Raw genomic sequence first — 21678 nt, forward strand, 5'->3', positions numbered from 1 at the left:
ATTAGTGTGATCTCCATTTGAAACAACCTTCTTTCCAGGACCGGGTAGAAGTGCCAATGAGGTGTGAGATGTCACAGGTGCTGCATCTTGATTCGACGTAACCTGCCTGAAGTCTGCTGATAATGTCCAGTTATTCTGTCCAATTTCCTAAAGTTCTCAAGAGCGTCATCTAACATGAAAGGAAAATACATCCTTCTCAGTGGTAAATTTAATTGGTCTGTTTAAACGTTCACGTTTATTCCAGCCCGTCTGCGCCCATCCGTGCCTGGCCCACGATCAGCACCAGCCATGCTGCTCAAATATCACCTCAGTAGGGCCCATAGCTGGGAAGACCACTCAGGCAGAGACAATTGAAGCAGGATGGAAGAGGCGGAAATGCAAAAATAGGAACATCAGGTTCCCAAGAATGTGGCTGGTACAGACATTGAGGCCTAGTTTTCAGATGATGGAGAGGAGTGGCATCCACCTACACCACATTCAGCACAGGCCATCTGTACCACCAGCACAATGCCTGCATCAGACAAGCCAAAGGATAGGTGCCACGGAGGCAGGACATGCCGCACATCAACAACACAGTTCTTGCGACCCTTGACCCTTCCAGGTAGGTCGCTCCCCCTCCGCACAGCACCGCCTGTGCCTCCCTGCCCAGCTGCCCCTGCTGAGGAAGTTCAAGGCCCTCCTCCACCCGCAGGCTACAACCTGCGCTTCATCTCTGGTGGCCAGTTGTAGGCCATAGGTTTGCTCATCTTCCATTGTATTGCCTGTATTTTCTTTCATTGCTTCTGTTGTAGTGACTGCATTTTCATTGTTGTGTCTGTGACTGCTGTTGTCTGTCTCCCAAGCTGCCTGTACGTGGTCTGTGCCTGTTCTCTCCCTCTGCTCCCCTCGCTGCCCTGTGTCTCTCTGCCCGTTTTTTTGCTTCTGCTCCCCATGCGGCCCCTGGGTCTCTATGCCCGTTTTTGCCTTCTGTTGCTTATCTGCCCACGCATTTCTGTGACCTTTCTGCCTTCTGTGCCACTCTTTTCCCCCCGTATTTTGTGACCTTTCTGCCCTTTCTTGTGACCTTTTGCCTTCTGTGCCACTCGTTTCCCCTCGTTTTTCTGTGACCTTCTCCCTCAATTGTTGTGCCCTTTTGCCTTCTGTTTCCTCGTCGCCCCTCACCGCCCCGGCCACTGCGTCCCCAAGCCCGTCTGAGCCAGTCCGCGCCTGGACTGCGCCCAGCGCCAGAACCCCTGGCCCCCGCACCCACCATGATGACTGCCGCCACTACGACGCCAGCACGTTCTCAACCACGGACGGACCCACAACTGCTTCAAGGCCGCCCTGAAACGCACACACGGTCCCTTCACCTGCCGGAACTGCAGCTACACCAGCCAGAGAGCCGACGAACCACTCGCCACGAAAGACCTCAACCACATCCAATGCATACTACTGAACACCCGCTCCGCACGCAAACAAGCCGTCGAGCTCTGGGACCTGCTCAACACAACCTCCCCGGACGTCGCCTTCCTGACAGAGACCTGGTTGAACAGCTCCTCCGCACCCGACATTGCCATAGCCATCCCCGACGGCTACAAGATCACCCGCAGAGACCGCACCAACGGAGTCGGAGGAGAAATCGCCATCGTCCACAAGAACAGCATGAGGGTCTCGACTAGCACCAACGACGCGCTCAGTACCGCCGAACACATGCATTTCCAGATCCACACAGACCCCAATTCCACCCTTAGAGGCACCCTTGTCTACCGACCCCCTCGACCCCGCCCCCAGTTCAGCGACTCCATCGCCGACTTCATCAGCATGCACGCCCTGACCTCCACCGACTACATCCTCCTCGGAGACAAAAACTTTCACCTTAAGAACAATAACAACAACAACTCCACAACCCTGATCAATAACCTCGCCAACCTTGGCCTGAGACAACTCGTCACAACGCCCACCCACTCCGCTGGCGACACGCTCGACCCCGTCTTCTCCTCAAGCCTGCACGTCTCCGTCAGCCACACCACCGAACTCCTCTGGACCGACCACCGCTGCATCCACTTCACCTTCCAGAAACCCACCACACACCACTGCACCCAATAGATCCCCCGCCGCCGCTGGAGCAAAATCACCAAAGACCAACTACATGCAAACCACGCTCTCAGACCACCCACCAAACCCTCCAACACCGACGTCGCTGCCCACAACCTCAGACGCTGGATCAACGACTGCGCCAACACCCTCGCCCCGCTGAAGAAACCCTTCCACAGAGACACCAGCAAGAGGGCCAGCTGGTTCACCGCAGAACTCCTAGATTCCAAGCAAGCCTACCGGAAACTAGAGAAGAAATGGCACAGTGAACAAACTCCGAACAGCCACACAGCACACAAGGACGCCGTCCGCAACCACCACCACCTCATCAGGCTGCCAAGAAGACCTCCTTCGAAGACCGCCTCGACAACAATGCACACAACAACAAGGAGCTCTTCAACATCGTGAAGGAACTCTCCAACCCCAGCTCCAACACCAACGACATCCCGCCATCGCAAGCCCTGTGCGACTCCCTCGCCACCTTCTTCCACCGCAAGATAGCAGACATCCACGACAGCTTCAACACCCAGATAGCTCCAACAGACAGCAACACAACAAATTCTCCACACACCATCGACCACATCCCCTTGCTAGCCTGGACCAGCATGAGCGTCAATGACACCATCAAGACCATGAGCAGAATCCACTCCGGTTCTTTGTCAGCTCCATCGCACCCCACCTACGCAACGTCATCAATCTCTCCCTTGAGACCACGACCTTCCCAGAGAACTGGAAGCACGCCGATATCAATGCCCTACTAAAAAAACCCAAGGCAGACCTAAGAGACCTTAACAACTTCCGACCCATCTCTCTGCTCCCTTTTCCGGCCAAGGTCATCAAGAAAATTGTTAACAGACAGCTAACCCGATACCTTGAAGAGAACAGAATCCTGGACCCTTCCCAGTCAGGGTTCCGCAGCAACCACAGCACAGAGACCACCCTCATCGCCGCCACTGACGACATCACAACCCTGCTGGACAACGGGGAGACTGCAGCACTCATCCTCCTAGACCTCTCCGCCGCCTTCGACACCGTCTGCCACCACACACTACGCGCACGCCTCCACGACGCAGGGATCCGAGACAAGGCTCTGGAATGGACCACCTCCTTCCTCTCCGGCAGAACCCAGAGCATCCGCCTCCCCCCATTCCGTTCCGAAGCCTCCGAGATCATCTGTGGCGTACCCCAAGGATCCTCCCTCAGCCCAACACTGTTCAACATTTACATGGCCCCGCTTGCACACGTCGCCCAACAGCACGACCTCAACGTAATCTCCTACGCCGATGACACTCAACTGATCCTCTCCCTCACCAAGGACCCCATCACCGCCAAAGCCAACCTCCATGAAAGAATGAAGGCTGTCGTCGACTAGATGAAGATCAGCTGTCTGAAGCTGAACTCGGACAAGACGGAGGTCCTCATCCTCGAGTCTAACCTGTCAGCCTGGTACGATTCCTGGTGGCCAACGCCACTGGGGGCAGCCCGACTCCCACAGACCACGCACGCAACCTGGGAATCATCCTCGACTCAACGCTCTCAATGACCAAGCAAGTCAACGCCGTCTCCTCCTCCTGCTTCAACACCCTCCGCATGCTCTGCAAGATCTACAGATGGATCCTGACAGATACAAGAAAGACAGTCACCCAGGCCCTCGTCAGCAGCAGACTCGACTACGGAAACGTCCTCTACACGGGAGCCCCGACCAAGCTCATCAATCGACTACAACACATCCAAAACGCCTCGGCATGACTGATCCTCGATGTACCACGACACGGCCACATCACCTCCCACCTGAGAAACCTGCACTGGCTCCCCATCAACAAGAGGATATCCTTCAAGCTCCTCATCCACACACACAATGCACTTCACAAGACTGGCCCAGCCTGCCTCAACAGATGGGTCTCCTTCTACACCCCCAACCGCCAGCTACGCTCCGCCGACCTCTCACTCGCCACCGTCCCGCGCATCTGAAGAACAACCACCGGCGGGAGATCCTAGTCCCACCTCGCCGCCAAGACATGGAACACCCTCCCACTCAGGCTACGACAGATCCAAGACCTGCTGACCTTCAGGATGACACTAAAGACCTGGCTGTTCGATCAGTAACGGCCCCCACCTCCCCCCCCCCAGCACCTTGAGACCATCGCGGGTATATAGTGCTCACGATCGGCTAACACCCTCCTCCTCCGGCCTGCTCGCTTTAGGAACACAAAAACTTACAATCGAGCCTTCGCCGGATCTGCACCAAGAATATGGAACTCCCTCCCTCCTGACATCAGAACAATCCCCTCCCTTGCACGCTCAAAAAAGAGGCCAGATCCTTCCTCATGGGTAAATTCCTAGACTAAACCTGCTCCTCAGCTACCTCAGAGACTATTGCCTCATCCTGCGACTTTGTACAGTACTTGTGTGATTTCCTGCCTATTGTATGTCTTTTGTTCTCCGTAAAGTGCCCGATGTACAATCTCTCCTTCCCCAAATGTATAGTATTGTTGGAATCTCCTGCCTACCTTATGACCCCTCAATTTCTGTAAGCTCTATGATGTACAGGACCTGTGATACACTACGCTCTATACTACCGTTTGACTATGTAAAGCGCTCTGATACCCTCACAGGTCAAGTTCGCGCTCAATAAAACCTTAAAATAAATAAATAAATAAATAAATAAGATTGATTGATTGATTGATTGATTGATTGATTGATTGATTGATTGATTGATTGATTGCAGAGCTGGTTAGGAGTATCCGACGTACAAAGGCACCTTCATCCCTTAGGTACCGCACATCCAGCTGCAGCAGGATATATGGGTAGAACAGAGACTGCATCCTTAATCTGGCAGAGGAGAAGGCCATCAGAAGGGCCATTAGGCACATGATCTATGCCATACAGTATTTCACCCTAAGTGGGGTGGTATGCCTGGATGTGGGTCCAGTGCACACTGTGTCACTCGAACCAAGCTGTACCCCAGCTGATGAGCCCGTAACTAGAGTGAAACCGGTAAAATGTTGCTTGTGTTCTGGTTCAGGGAGGACCTGACTTGGCAATTTAGTCTGGATTGTTCCTATTGGAGCAGGGTCAACGCTGATTTGCATATGGCTGGGTCTAGGCTGAGGTGGCATGGTGTGCAAAATAACAGTGGGTTAGTATGCAGCCTGAGTGATTACCAGTGACTGAGATTACTTCAAACATTCCATCCATCACTGTTTTGTATATTTATCCAGCATGTTTAAGCATGTGGCTCTGCCACGTGTTATTGTGGCATATACTCATAGGGGGTCTGCTTGCACTGCCCACCTATCAGAGTCAGGCCACACCTCTGCTAATAAAAGTGATAACATTTTTTTTCAAATGAGTCTTTATTGATCTGCAATGAGATTTAAATGGCGTCTCAAGGACAAGGCTTTCACTGTTCTTTTTAAGCTGTAACTCTCCCTTGATTAGTTTGCACTGGAGTTTCATATGACCTTCCACTCTACCAGCTGGGAGAACCCTCTTTGCATTGCATTCTAATCTAACTGTCTGCCTTGGAACCTGGGGCACAGGAGACAAAGTATTCCAGAACATGTAATGACTTGAGTCACCAGTGGCAAGTTGTATAACTTGTGGCAGTGCTTTTGGTGGAAAGTACATTTGTAACAGTGGTTACAGTAATAGAAGTGTCCATGGGGAATAGGTCCAGTGACAGCAAGGCTGGGAGTGGTGGCTTTCGTTCCTGTGGAGTTGGCTGTCGGTTCTGTGGGCCGCAAAGGTTGAGTGCCTGATGTTGCTGCCGCTGGTAGTGACCGTGGCATAGCAGTTGTATAAGAAGTTGACATGCCCTGCTCCTTCCTCCTCTTTTTGGTAGTGATGCAGATAGTTGAGGTCGGCTCTTTTGTTCCAGTCTCATTTTAACCTGCAGAAAACAGTAAAACTAGACATAACTAGGATTACTAGTCTATCGCTTCTAGGTACAGTGATGGTGAGTAAAAAGTGACTATTGGTATTTTAGAAAATATGCTTACTAGCACTGCCGTGCAATACTGACTCCATCCTTTGAAAGATTGTAATAGGGGTGAGTGAAACTCGTAAAGTTTCACTCCGCGGAATTCTGTGGAGTTACATAAAAACTCTGTGAGATTCCACGGAGTTCCTCGAATGGGCGGGATTCGGCATGTTGCGCTGCTCATGGTGATTTTTAGCACCGGGAGCTTGTTTTACGCTGTGAAATCAGCACCAATGGCACCGCGTGGCACACAAGAGGGCACTGCGTCTTTCTGCCGCTCGCGTAGATTTTCTCCTCAACCGGCAGCTTTTTCAACGCAAATGGTTTCGACCTGCCCTGACCGCCCACATTGAGAAATCTTGCCAGGAGACGTTCTAGCACCCAAAAAACATGCGAGATGACGCCAATTCTCGCTCGCCAATTTAATGTTGGCAAGCCACATGCAATGAAAAGCTCTGCAACACAGTGGTTGGCGGAGTTTTACCAGAACTCCACCTTGCAAGTGGAGCGCATAGTGGGTAAAACTCTGCCAGCGGAGCAGGATTTTTCACCCACCCCTAGTAATGTTATCTATATGTGCCTGATGGATGCCTGTCTTTTCCGTGTCTATTTAGACCAATGCCTGAGGAGAAATCCTGCATGAGAGACACAATTATGTAACTTTGGGAAGATGCACATACTGGAGCAACAGTGATAGGGCACATATAAAAATACATTGGCCACCATTGCACTGTCCTAGCAACTATGTGCATACGGCATTGACAAAACAAATTATCAGCAGTCGATCTAATATTACATGTATCACTTTCGTTACTTCCTATGTAGCTCATTAGCTTCAATGCGTGGTGCCTGATATTATCTTCTTCTTCAATGCCCTCAGCTCCATCGTCAACACTCGCAATGTTTGTAGGGCTGATGATGATGATGTAGATAGCTTCCTCCCATGGTTGCAGATGCTGCTCTGATGCTGAGGCACCCACTGTTGCCAAGGAATCAAGGGGTGTTTAGATGGTATCTCACAAACATGATGCTCCAAGTCTTGCAAATATTTTCTACACTCCTTGACCATATAAGGACGCACGGATACCTCGCTCACCTTCTTTGTGAACTCTCGCCAGAGTTTACACCTTACTTTAGTGTTTATTTTGGGTAGGTGGTCCATTAGCCTAGGCTCCTCTTTTTCCACCATGCACATATTAAATGTCACCTTCCTCCCACTGACAGCGACCATCATAAAGGCTTTAGGTGGTTTGAAGACCAGATGGCAGTGTAGAGTGGAGGACTCTGTTAGATTCTGAAATCTACAAAGGCAGCTAAGAATCTTGTAGGGGGTGCTGAATTCTCGGCAGAAGTGGCATTTCTGCTACATTAGGAGTGAGTGTAAGGTTTTAGGGTCAAAATAGTACAGTTTCCAGTGCTGATGGCAGCAGGACATGACCTAATCTCTGTCTTTATAGGTTGCTTCCTAATACAGAGCAGTTTTTTCCACATACACTGAATTACTGGTCGGTGTTTTTGCAACTGGATTGATCAGTCATTAAATCTGGGAACAAAAATACTGGTTGCAGAATCACACTAGTTAAATCAAATACACCTGGACTGTGAAAGAAAATTGGAAAATAAGTATTAAGCAGTCAAACTTATCAGTCAAAATCATAAATTCAGGATGTAAGAATACCACACTGGGAGGTGCCTAACTCACTCTTCGTTCCATTGAGTTTGTTTGGGAGCAAGGGTCTATGTCACGTCACTTCTGGGAGAGGGGAGGACAGAGAGCATTCTCACCTCTCTCCCCACAAAACTTAGATACAATCTCGAGAAAGCAAATCTGCCACCGCAAAAAATCTCCCTCTGAAACATTTATCCGGATGTATGACGTTACAACGCATGCTTTTACCACGCATGCCTTTACAACGCGGTGCCTTTACAACGCGGTACATAGTGCTTTGGGGCGCTGGATAGTGAATAGTTTAATTTACTATTCCAACTCCAGTCCCCGTGGATAGTAGGGAAGGTGTTGGATAGTAAATTAAACCTATTCCCTATCCTAGAGCGCCCCCCAGCGCAATGCGTTGTAATGGTCTGCGTTGTAAAAGTTGCATCGTAATGGTAGTGCGTTGTAAAAGTTTCGTTGTAAAGGTTGTTTACCCATTTATCCATTTGTGTTTTTCCAACTGAATTGTATGTATATGGATTATACCTCACAGGCTATATCAATGCAAAATTAGAAATCGGTCACTAACTGGTAGATATATTGAATATTATTTGCTATTTGTACATGTATAAATTAGAATACTGAAGTCTGTAGGCTAAGCTTTTATATTATTTTATTGCAACCTGCTTTATGATGATCTTTTTCTATTGTTAGATTGTGTACAAAGAAAAACCCTATAATTATAACGGTTTTTATTAATCAAGCACATAAAGGTACAGTTACCAAATATCTTTAGAACAATGCCCCACTTTTTTAAAGCGTACACTAATTAACAGGCGGTGATGTCTGCAGGTAAACAATTATTTCCTGATCTGAAATCGATGTGATGGCACAGTTGCAAGATTTTTCAGAGGGCATATAAAACCCGCCACTGTATACAAAATGCCTTTTTGTGTAATGAGGTTAGGTATGGTGGCTCATTAACATTCAACTGTACCGACTGCATAAATTAAGAGCTTAATGATGCGGACATTCCTAGGGGAGAATTTGTTCTCATCTGCCTCACCAGTGGGGATGCTTTAATGCTGCATAAGTCAAGGTGCTATCCATCACCCTCTCGGGGGGTGGGGGGGGGGGGACAGGGGGGTACCAGCTTCCTGCTCTGGGAGAACGCCTCTGTGTCAAGGATGAAGTCAAAAACATTGGCGACGAGGGGCGTTTTCAGCAAAAAGCCCTCTGTGATTAAGAACACACATGTGTAGCTGTAACTGTTCTCATAAAGATGGCTTATTAATGTGAGGCCTCCAATGTTCCAAGGGTTCGGAGGTCTCTTGTCTGTAACACTTGGGGAGACTGAAGACACAACACAAATCAAAAGTTAAATTGCTACTGCGCCTCCACAGGTGTGCATTCGGTGAGAGGGTGTTTGGGGTGTTGCACCCTCCAAATAAATGCATTCCTATGTTGATGGTTGGGTTCAGGGATTCCCAGTCCTCACAACCATTAAAACATAGATTAGCTGGACAAACACAACTATAATTGGACCCACAGCAAACACACCCTTGGCCACAACTTCTAAACCTAAAGGATGCTAGAGGGGTAATAAATGGGGTACCCTCCACCCACAGACCTCTATCACACATGCTCCAATCAATCAGGATTTATAGAGCACTGCTACTCACCTGCGCGGTATCCTGGTGCTGAGAGCAGAGCTGCTCAGGTGGAATTAGTTGAACAGCCAAGTCTTCAGTCCCCTTCTGAATTCCTGAAGGTAGGATGAGGTCCCGAGTTGGAGGGGGAGGTTGTTCCAGAACTTTGCGGCAAGTTAGTAGAAGGAGTGACCCTGACTGTTGCTTCAGCGGATGCGAGCAGTGTGAGTGAGGGAGAGGGAGTCAAGTCAAGTCAAGTCAATAAATTTATATAGCGCGCTACATACCCAAAGGGTCTCAAGGCGCTTGGAGAAGGGTGGGGAATTACTTGTCAAATATCCACGTTTTAAGTTGCTTTCTGAATGCTAGGTGGTTCTGAGTAAGGCGAAGGTGAGTGGGGAGTGAGTTCCAGGTTTTAGCTGCCAGGTAGGAGAAGGATCTACCTCCCATGGTGGTTTTGTTGATGCGAGGTACAGTGGCAAGGGCTTGGTTGGCGGATCGTAGCTGGCGGGTGGGGGTGTAGAAGGACTGTCTTGTGTTGAGGCATTCGGGTCCGATTTCGTAGAGCGCTTTGTGTGTGTGGGTTAGGAGCCGGAAAGTAATCCTTTTATTGACGGGGAGCCAGTGGAGGTTTTTCAGGTGTCCAGAGATGTGATCTTTACGCGGGATGTCTAGTATTAGCCTGGCTGAAGCATTCTGGATGCGTTGGAGTTTTTTTCTGGAGTTTTGCGGTGGTACCGGCGTAGAGGGTGTTTCCGTAGTCCAGACGGCTCGTGACCAGAGCTTGGGTGACTGTTTTTCTAGTTTCGGTGGGGATCCAACGAAATGTTTTTTTGAGCATGCGAAGAATGTTGAAGCAAGATGAAGAGACGGCGTTGACTTGTCTGTTCATCGAGAGTGAGGAATCCAGGATGACGCCCAGGTTCCGTGCGTGGTCCGTCGGGATGGGTGCTTTTCCAAGGGCCTCTGGCCACCAAGAGTCATCCCAGGCAGAGGGGGAGGTGCCTAGGATGAGGACTTCTGTTTTGTCTGAGTTCAGTTTCAGACGGCTGTGCTTCATCCATTCGGCTACTTCTTTCATTCCTTCATGCAGGTTGGTTTTGGCGGTGTTAGGGTCTTTGGTGAGTGAGAGGATCAGTTGAGTGTCATCAGCGTAGGAGATGATGTTGAGGTTATGTTGGCGTGCGATGGCCGCGAGGGGGCTCATGTATACGTTGAAGAGGGTGGGGCTGAGTGAAGATCCTTGTGGTACGCCGCAGATGACTTCAGTGGCCTCTGACTTGAATGGTGGAAGGCGGACTCTCTGGGTTCTTCCGGTGAGGAACGAGGTGATCCATTCCAGTGCTCTTCCTTGGATTCCGATGTTTCTGAGGCGTTGTAAAAGGGTGCTATGACAGACCGTGTCGAAGGCTGCGGAGAGGTCGAGGAGGATGAGGGCAACTGTGTCTCCATTGTCCAGTAGAGTTCGAATGTCGTCTGTTGCTGCGATGAGGGCGGTTTCAGTGCTGTGCTTGGCTCGGAAGCCGGACTGTGAGGAGTCGAGGGATTTGTTGGTTTCGAGGAATGCAGAGAGCTGGTTGTTGACCGCTTTCTCGATGACTTTGGCCGGGAATGGAAGGAGTGAGATAGGGCGGTAGTTTTTGAGTTCGGTGGGGTCAGCTGTGGGTTTCTTCAGGAGGGCGCTGAGTTCGGCATGTTTCCAGCTTTCCGGGAAGGTTGCGGAGTTGAGGGAGCAGTTGATGACATCTCGGAGGTGCGGTGCTATAATGGAGTCTGCTTTGTTAAAGATGTGGTGAGGGCATGGGTCTGTGGGGGATCCTGAGTCGATGGAGTTCATCAGACGGATGGTATCATCAGTGGAGATTGGCTTCCAGTCATTGAAGATGTTCAGGGGGGGTGGGGGTCCTGCAGGGGGTTGGGTGGGTTGGTCTTCGGGTCGGTTGTCGAAGCTGTTGTGGATGTCAGCAATTTTGTTGTGGAAGAATGAGGCTAGGGAGTCGCAGAGGGCTTGAGAGGGGGTGATGTCGTTGGAGTTGGCTGAGGGGTTGGTGAATTCCTTGACGATGTTCTGTATGATTTACAGTCTCTTCAGGATGTGTGTGGTAATTCCTATGCAGAGTGAATTGCTGTGGTCCAGGCAGCTAGTGATGAGGGGTTGGGTGACTTACTGGGAGCAATTTGAAGATCTTTCGGAGCCTGAGAAGTATAAGGAAGCAGGCAGAGGGGACTGCATTGATCTGCTTTTTCATGCCAAGGTGGCTGTCCACGATGACGCTGACGTTGCAGGCGTGGTCTGTAGAAGTGGGTGAGGGTCCTAGCTCAGTAGGCCACCAGGAGCCACTGCAATGGGAGGCATTGTTCCCAAGGATCAGTACTTCTGTTTTGTCTGTGTTGAGTTTGAGGCAGTTGTTTTACACCCAGTCATTTAGTTCTACCCCTATGAGCACCACCTCTGTTGGTATGAAATGAGTGTGAGAACCTGATGGTCCATTATCTGCTCCACAAACATACCAACATCATTGCAACTCAGTTGAATGGCTGGGATTGACAATGGATCTCAGTATGGTTAGGGGCATTCACCTTAGGGTCACTCATCGCCTGCATCAAGGAGGGAGTCTCAACTACTTGCACCAGTTGTGGAAGGAAGGATGAGTACATGTTATTGTTCTCCATACTGGTGTCACCGAGGTAGGACCATTATTGGTATTTCTAAAGTATTGTGATGAGAGTGGTCTGTCACTCTAACCTACAGGTCTACAATTCAAGTCATCACAAGTCACAATTATGTGTAGACATTTCCCTTCAGTCTCTAATGTGAGTTAGCGTTGATCATATTCCAACAGTGGATAAGATCTGCAAGTGTTGGGACCACCAGCACAATCCTTCACCGTGCTGCTAGTCTTTTGTCGCTGCAAACTAGAGCTGTTGAGCCATGTTCGATTGACACTTAATAAAACCATCTAAGCCATCTCACTCATGGTTGTCAGGAATACTCAGTCAAACTGCTGACAATCTTGGAACCACAGCTGCCTGATATTCTTGCACCCCCTCTTTACAACATTAATAATTAAGAGATGCGCACATAGTCATTTTAATATAGGTTAATATAGGTGTCAATAGTTCCTATTGAGTAACTCCAATGCCATTTGTTTTTTGAGTTTGTAGACTAACTTGTTAGTGCTGTGCTAATACTTTTATGTTTTACTGTTTTAAAAAATTAATAAACCTCCAACACAAAATAGTAGTCTAGCATTTTCATATCACGTATAAAATAACTAGCGACAATAAAAAGAATACTTACTATAATAGATGCTGGTGCCTCTGTCGGTGCTTTGTGTTTGCTCAGTTTTTGCATCATTTGTTCCCTAAAGATTCCCAGATTATGGTGCTGTGCAGGTTCCAGGTAAATTGTGTCACAAACAATCATTTTTCTGTGATTCTGATTTCCTATCAATAAAATTGCTTGTAATTCTATATATTATTGTGTTGCATCAGTCACTGGCAATGATGCATAAAGTGAGGCTGAAGTGGAGATCATTTACATGAAAGTAACACTACCTGGACACCCCTCTGACCTCAGAATGACCTACAGAATTGCACTGGACTAGTTGAAAGTTTGTTTTGTAGTTGATATTAGTGTTTGGGAGCAGACTTGTCGTTGTTTGATGGTAGGACTCAAGATGTTGGCACAACTCATCTGCAGATCTCAGTTTCTGACGCTTCTCTCATCTCTGTCCACAGGAGCATATATACAAGCTGATGAAGAGCGACAGCTACGCGCGGTTTCTGCGCTCCAACGCGTACCAGGAATTATTGTTGGCCAAGAAGAAGGTACTGTAATGTGTGGATTGCCGTGCTTGCATCTCTCGCATCTTTTGGTGCACGCCTGCTGCTTGCTACTAACAATGTCATGGAAACCAGTTTAATTGTGTTTTATTTCTTTTTAAAACCAGTTACACAAAAAAATACTCATGATAGTAACCTTACTCCATAGTCTAGACCAAATCATGCTCTTCAACATTTAGGAGGCCCTGGAGAAAGAGTTGTTAGCACGCTTTTAGAACATGGCGTGCTCGCTTGTAGATTGCACTAGGTTTGTTCTTGAAAGGAGGCCTTTCGCTCAGTGCCCCATGTAACTTTATTTGTATGTTTTTAGCAGAGCCACATTACTGTAATAGCAGTGGGTGAAATTGCTAACTATTTTCGTCACATAAAAGGTGGAAGTTTTGAAAATAATAAAAAATATCACAAGAAATGCATTTGGCCAGTGGTTTGCATGAAGATTGTACACGAGTATTCACTGCATACATAAATCATGGGGGTGGGGAGGCTTGGGGGACACTAGTGATGTAGAACATGTCTTTCAGCCCTGGCACACACCCGTTCACAGAACCCACAAGATGGTTTCTGCTCGAACCAGAGAAAAACTGAAACCGGGTGGAGAAGAAAAATTAGGCAGGAGAGGCTCGGGCAGGTACAAGTGGTGGGCCGGGCCGGAGAGGGAGTCAACAGACAATGATGAGGTAAAATTAAATTTAAAAAAAGAAAACAATTTACCTTGCTCTTGCCAAATCACCGACTCAGCGATGAAGCAAGCTCAAGGTAAGTGGTTTTAATTTTTTTAATTTAACTTTCCCTCATCGTCTGTTGACTCCTTCCCCACCCTGCACCACCGCTCTTAGCTGCACGGGCCGCTCCTGAAATTTGGCAAGAGCATTCCACCCCACCTTGGGAAATGTGCACGGTTTTGCGTGTTTAAAAAATATCCTGACCATGCTTTTGCACTATACTCCTCTTCTGAGTATCAGTAGAGGACAATGAAACAAAGCTGAGAATCTGTGTTTTTTCATAAGTTATAATCGATAATAGTTGGGCCATATAACATTCCTTGAAGTGCAGCCAACAATGACAATATCAGCACCCTCTACTTTCAACTAACGCTGCAAAAGAAGCCGTGATTGTCCGACATGTTTGTTGTGGGATCTTGAGTTAGGAGTAAGACTTGTTCTGAGGTCAGCACAAAGTTCTGAGAGGTTAAGAACCCGTGGGAGCATTGACCCTTGATCGGATGAGCATGACTCAGCGATCGAACAGCTACAGTGTAGGGGCGACAATATCTACATCAACGCCATTGAAGGCCATAATCAAGGTTGGGTCAGATGAGGTTGGAATCCCACACATACCATCCCAAATCGATGATCTTCTCAAAATGTCACCATCATAACAGCACATCTGGAAGAACCTCTGTCAGAGTAGCTGCATCTTCAGCATCTTCCTAAAAAGGAGGAAGTGTGTATCAACGTTGGCTCGTCCAGTTCCATCACACCAGAACTATGCGAGGATGTGGCCTGAAGTAGCAAAGAATTCCAATAATCTGCATAGGACACAGATTGCTTAATGTTATTGGGTAAGTCCTCGTGCAAAGACACAAGGGGGCATGCATTATACCCGGCCATGTTCATAGCTTTTTGATGTGGCAATTGCTTCAAGCTGTTATTGTGGTTCAAATTAATTCAGATTTCACAGCAATAATTCTACCAGGCCTTCCAGTGTTCTCTGGGATTACTAAAGGTGCATAAAAAAGTACTATTATTTACATAAAAGTGCTACATATATATTTTCATTGGGTCTGCTCAACCAAAATGCTACAGAAATTGATGGCATTGCTGACGGAATAGACTTGTTCATGATCATTGAAAAAAACAAAATGCAATTTGTTTGTAGAGAAGTTCTGCCCTAAATTGAAATAGGGAAACTATCATGATTTTCCATAAAACGGTGCCGTCAAACCCTCTGAAGATTAGTTAAAGATTTTTAAAATTGAGAGCACTACTTTACGTGAATTTAATTTCAAGGTATTTTTTTTTCAATTCTACTTCCCCAATCTGGAAGTGTTAAAATGCTGGCTTCTTCTTCAATTTAATATTTATAAATCTCCCTAGAAGTCCATATCCTCCGATTGTAGCACGAATAGAGAAACCAGAACTGGTATATATTAAACTCTGTGGTGATATGGGCGAGGTTCCTTTTGCTCCAGGGTCTTATTTCAGTTCTAGAGCTGGGTGCAAGTTTCTCCCCAGCTGCATAATTGATGGGTTCCCAGCTTTTATACATCCAAATGATCTGCTGGCAAATGCCCACAACTTAATTAAGGTGGATGTGGGAGGGATTCAGAATGTCTCCCTCTAGTCCCGGGTGACTTGGCATAGGCACAGCAATGATAGAACTGTATTAATTTTCAGCAACAAATCTTATCCATTCTAAAGCCTGTTCATAGATTACACGATGCAACTTTGATCATTGCCAAAACTCCCCTCTACATTTCACTGAGTTATCTTGTCAGTTCTTCTCCCCCTTATCTCGATCTCTTTCTTCACAGAGGGCCATGGGTTCTGCCTGCATTGGGCATCTGAAGCCCTCCACCATATGTGCGGTGCGGGGAAGGTAATATATAAACTAGTGAAGTTTCGAACTCTATTTCTTGTCTGCAAGGGACCACATATGTGCCACTGAAAAGAGAAAAGCCACAAGAAAGAGACACAAATGCTGGCAAATTATCGTCAGTGAGTTCTCCAATCCCGCTCTCCATCCCACCACCACCTTCCAATCAAGTATTCAACTTCAGAGTTAGCGTCCTGGAGGAGGGGTAGTGTGAGGATGGAGGATGTACTCAGTCTAGATGCAGTCTGCAGAAAGGAGATGCAAGATTTAGCAATGCCAGACTTTTAATTATCTTTTAATTATCTCCTACCTTCTAACTTGCAACCTCATTCACCTATACTGTTTATTATTTTAAAAAAAAGCATTAAAGTCAGTGTATAAATGCCCAAACATGCCCACCCCTGGAACAACCTTAGCCAAGTAATGAGAAGATCAAACTACAAAAAAAGAAGTCCATAAGGGTATTTAATGTGTTGGTTGGAAACATTTAGATGTTTATATGCCTGTACTTCATTAGAGTTCTCTTTGCACTTAACAGCTTGGAGAAAGAAGGTTAAGCAGTTGTTTTCTCTGACATGCACTGACATAAATGCAGCCAAAGACACCCTCCTATTGACCCCTATCAAGAAATAAACATGATTTTGCTTCATGTATTGCTGTCTTTCGTTATCATTGGCATTGCCATGATGTCATGGTGGTCATCCACCATGGCTGGCCATGCAGAATAACATTATATTACATGGTGAGCCTGTGTTTTGTGTTGCTTCTTAATCTCGTGCTGCATGCGTGTGATGGTCAAGCAAGTGTTTCTGCCCAGGCTGCTATGAAGACCAACAGTGAGGCTGTGTTGCATAAGCACATGCTCCTGCGTCCCGTTTCGCAGCACCGGGACATTTTCCCTGGGGAGATGTGCGCAGCAATCACAAGGCATCTGGTCCCCTAAAGTTGACTCTGCGAGGTACATGCCAAAGACCATGTCCCTCGCCAAGTGCCCATGTTCCTTCTTAGCTAGTGTCCATGGCCCTCATGTTCTGCAACCTTTGTAGGAGGACATGGGAGACAAAGGAAGCGCTCTACTCTATATCTGCCTCCCCTCCTACACAGGCGAGGTAAAGGTGACGGGAGACCAGAGTGCTCCTTGGGACTGAAGGACTGACAGGTTTGAGAGCAAGGGTGTCTGATACTTAAGGTTCACGAAATCTTTCCAGAAAACCGATGGGGTAACACCAAAAGTGGAATTGACAACTGCTTAGGGAATGGTCATGACTGGGTCCAGTACTCCAAATTTCAAACTCGGAATGAGATTTAACACCATGGCAGCTGTGCATTTTCCCCTCCTGTGCTAAAATTCCTTGAATCCTCTATTCATGACGAGCTCAGCTCGTCATCAGCACAGCTCAACTGTGCCTCATGACGAGCTGAGCTCGTCATGAGCATCGAAAGGGTTAACCCATCTATAAGAATTATTGTGAAATATGTAGTTAGAGCACCACTGAGAGATGAATCTAAGGTCCAACTGATGTAGGCAATTGGTAGTATTGATGACACTAGGATTTGAAGCGGCTATTGGGGCGACACGGACGTATGCAGGTTAATATGATGAACAATGGCGACTGCAACATATGGAAGGGAAGAAACAGAAATTCCCAAATAGACAGTCTTCTCTCCTTAACATACTCCACCATCAACATATATGACCCAAGTGCCGACTGTCTCGCGGACAGTGAAATGCTATTCTAGAATTTGACCTTTCGAAAGGATCCTATTCCCGCTGTGCAGAGTTCCCAATACTGGAGAAATTTGGGTCGGGGGAATAGATAAAATAATAATAGACTTTTTTTTAAAACATGTTCTCCCGGTGCAAATGAACTTCATTCTATTCTTTTTTTTCTGCAGGGAACACAATTTATGCCTCTACACCCTCACCAAATCTCTGGTTATCCATTCCCCTTTACACCATTTATGCAAAACTGCTTCTGGTTGAGTGAGTTTCTGACCCTTTCCAGCCTGGAATGGGGATTGATCAGACTTTGAGAATACCCACAAACATACCAATGTGTGGGTGTTCCCAAAACTCCAAGGCATACCCCAACCTAGACCATCCACTTCCCGACCCCTTGAGTGGGATTTATGGCTTTGGAGTTCTCTGTATTTGAAAATTCCTGACAGATGTAAAAAAAAAAAAAGGAAATTTGACACCAAACATAAATGTATGAACAAATTTAGTTTTGTGAATAAGGACCAGGTTTTCTCAAATACTGCAAAGATTGCAAAAAGGCCCTACTGGTTTCTTTAGGATGCTGTAACACCCATGCTTCAAAGAGCTTCATCTGCATCATCCACAGAAGCTACCACAGCAGAACCACTGCTCCTGAGAGAAAGGTGCTGTATTAAAGAACTAGAGCTTACATTTTTGCTGGAAGATGTAAAATGATGTGTTACCACATGTTATTTGGAAGAACGCTGATTAGTTCAACACCAGTATTACTCCTAACCTATGATGGCTGTTCAGAATTCTCTAAAACACAGAGAAGATCCCGTCCCATAAGTAGTACTTAATTTGAACCAGTGTTTGCATGTGTGATCCACCTGCAGTATTTTTTGGGGTTCGGGGCTTAGTTTTGATCATCAGACAAGACAAGAGAAAGAAAAGCAGCAAAATGGGAAAGAAGGAGGAAGAGAAGGAAGAAAAAACTGGGGCACAGGTTTGAACGCCGGGGTGAATAGGATCTTACGAGTGTAAGATATAGGGGCAGGGAGAGCATATTGGTGGATGGATGCGACATGATGTGAAATAAAGACTAGACAGCCTTGTGTTCTGTAACCCCAACTTTAGTCAGAGGTGTCCGTGGACCTCTTAGCAAAATTTGGGCCCCAGCACAAATTAAGCATTGCCTGTGGCGCATAAAAAATCTTTCTACTTTTGAGTGAAGAGTATGAATTTGTTCAACTAGCCCATCATTCTACACAAACTTGTACATCAGTATTTAAAAGAGATCATTGCAGCCACAATAGCCCCGTGGAGTTCCATCATCCCTGCTGCTGTATATTCTTTCTTAAGAACAACATTTGGGCAGCTCGGATACGCCCAGCGATTAGAAAGGTAGGAATGCCAGGTAGGAATGTGACAGCCTGGAGGCATGGGTGGGCAGGTCGGTGGGACTTTCTTGGAAGAAGACTAAGGCCTCCTTCTACGAAATGTTAAATGGGAGCCACAAAGTCAAGTCTCATCTAGGCTTACTACACAACCCAACATTGCACACACTCTGGCGTATGTGCAGAGATAAATACAAGGAGGCAGGTGTAGGGTAGCGGTGTGCAAGGGACGCAAACCGTATTGAAGACGCAGGGCTTTGGCACACATGGGACAACGTCAAACATTGAGGAAAGGGAGCTCTTGAGATTGTGTACCCCTCACAAAGATGGACAGAGGGCAGACCAACACTCCTAAAGCCATTGTTGTACAGCCAGAAGAAGAGTAGATGGAAACGTACCTGGGGAAGTCGGCCAGGGAAGTCCTGGAGGAAGGCGGTGTCTACAAACGTGGAGCCTCTTATGTCTATCTAGACTTATGTGTACATTCTTGGTGATCGGCTCTGTCTTCCGGCAGCTTCAAAGGTCAAATATATTGGAAAATAGAGGATCACACAAGTTGTAGCTCTCATCTTTGTAAATGCAAAGTTCAACACCACCTGGAAAAGAAGAGACCTTTATCTGTGCACTGAAATACTATGTATGACATGTGTTAGGTCTTTGGAACACTTCAGAGAGATAAACAGAAGATAGAGTACTTATTGCCTCAGGTGTCTCCATCCAGGATACTCTTCTGAGGAGCTGATGTGTTCTACAAATCCTTAAATAATAATTATATTAATAACAATGGGACATTTTACATCTTTTAAGCTTTAGGTTAAGACAATCTCCATTTCCGTATTTTTTTACCTTTCGATATTTTTGTACTACTTTTTCTGACTCCATTGCAGTTATGCGATTATGTGGAGAGTCACATACAATATGAGTGGCAAAAATACTGCATGCATTATAACAACCATACCTTTATATTTCCTCATTTACAGATCTTATTCTATTTATTTTATCTTCATTACCAGTATTTATGTAGTGTGAATCTAGGTGGACACCAGCAGCCATTTTTGGGGACCAGGGCTTATTTAACGTAATCAGATTTGGGCCCAGTGCAAGAATGGCAAAGGAAGAGAAGAGAGAAAAAAGGAAAAGGAGAAACACAGGAAAAGAGTGAAACAAGAATCAAAATGGAATATCAAAGAACATGTAAGAGCGAGACCAAGAAAGTATATGGTGGTGGAGAAAAGAGGCATGAGGTGGAATCAAGAGCAAACAGTCTTGGCATTTGGCAGTCCCTACATTTAGCAGAGAATATTTGAGCCCCTTCCCTTATTTTTTTTTTTTTGTATAAGTTGAGCCTTGCTCAGAGGTCAGTGAAACATTTACAAAGATCAAGGAAATTACATGCAGACAAGCAGGTTAACAGGTGGAGAAGAACTTGGCTTATTTCATAATGGCCATGAGTTTGGAGGCTAGTTTCAGGAGGAAGATAGGTCATGCTCCACGTAGTGCGGTCATGGTCAAAAGAGATAGTTCCTTTTTGCCAGGCAGTTTGTAAATGACCTTGTAAATGATGTAGAGAGACTTACATTTGGTTTGAGCAAAGTTGCAAATGTGGGCCAGCTGAGTTCCTTGATTGTGGGGGTGATATGGTGGAACTTAGAGCCCGATTTTGAGTTTGCCAGAGAGGGAACTTCATCGTAATGGCGATGGAGTATCCTCTCCTCTAAACTCTCGGACTGTCTGCCCACTTTATGGCTGGGCACACCAACAGTATGTCATAAGGGGAACTATTCCTGCTCTGTCACCGACATACTCTTCTGACGGCCTGACGGAGTACAGACCATCGGCGGTAAGCCATTCGATCATCCACCCAGTTTTGAGTCAGCAGTCAAATGTCTTTATTTTGCTGACAATCCACAGTAGCGGACAGTAAAAATGTATACAATTATAAATAACCCTCACACCAAGGGAGACCCCTTCCATGGAGTTGGGACCACTAGTTTTACATTTTTCAAAAACAAAACTCCCAGTTTGAGAGTTTGCATTTGAAAAATGAAGACCTTTCAGAAGTTTGGTGGAAGCATTTGTCACAAATGACGGATGCGTACCAACCTTCTTAATGGATTTTTATGGACTGCCATGATGGTCATCGGTGAACTCTATCAAGCTGTGAGCTCTCAATTTGGCAAACGCAGCACATTCCTCTACCACCCTGATTGCCCTCACTCTATCCAACAAATTCTAAATCAGGCCCTTATATCTTTACTTATTAGTACAGCGCATGGTCACTGAAAGGCATCATGGGGCTAGGAACGGACAAAGAGAGGAAGGATCAATAAAACTGAAAAAGAAAGTGGCAAAGTCTAACCGCCAGAGCCATAGAATAAGATTCCCATATATACGCCTAACAGAAGAGATGAGTTTTTAGCATCCTCCTGAATTTCCTGAAATTGTAGAGGTGGCTGATCTCCAGGTGATGGAGTTCAACAGATGTGCTCCAAAGAGCAAAGGGTTCTACTCCCAGAACATGCACCAGTTACAGACAAGGCAGGCAGCTGCATGGTAGGGGACATTTATCAGGAGTGTCCAAAGGACTTCACAAGTTCAAGTATATTTGTAGCTTCTTTATTGATGGACAAGTAGAAGAGGCATCAGCATTTCTGAGCATTTGAAAAAAAGGGAATTGATTGCAACTGATGTCTCTAGTTTCAGGAAACTTGCAGTAATTCAAATTTACCATAATGCAACGTTTTGTGCTCTATGGTAGGTTAACGCATTCTGGCACTGATCTA

The 21678-nt window shown here is 46.4% G+C and overlaps 1 protein-coding gene across 1 annotated transcript in view; it reads left to right on the plus strand.

Moving 5' to 3' along the window:
• RGS6 (regulator of G protein signaling 6) overlaps positions 1-21678 on the plus strand; it is a 1185454-nt gene that overhangs the window by 1083258 nt on the left and 80518 nt on the right. The window contains exon 16 of the mRNA XM_086937058.1: positions 13100-13189. Within this exon, the coding sequence (XP_086793184.1) occupies positions 13100-13189 (90 nt within the window). The remainder of the gene's footprint in view (positions 1-13099; positions 13190-21678) is intronic.

The sequence above is a fragment of the Lissotriton vulgaris genome, chromosome 9 (genome assembly GCF_964263255.1).
Source record: "Lissotriton vulgaris chromosome 9, aLisVul1.2, whole genome shotgun sequence".
Lineage (NCBI taxonomy): Eukaryota > Metazoa > Chordata > Amphibia > Caudata > Salamandridae > Lissotriton > Lissotriton vulgaris.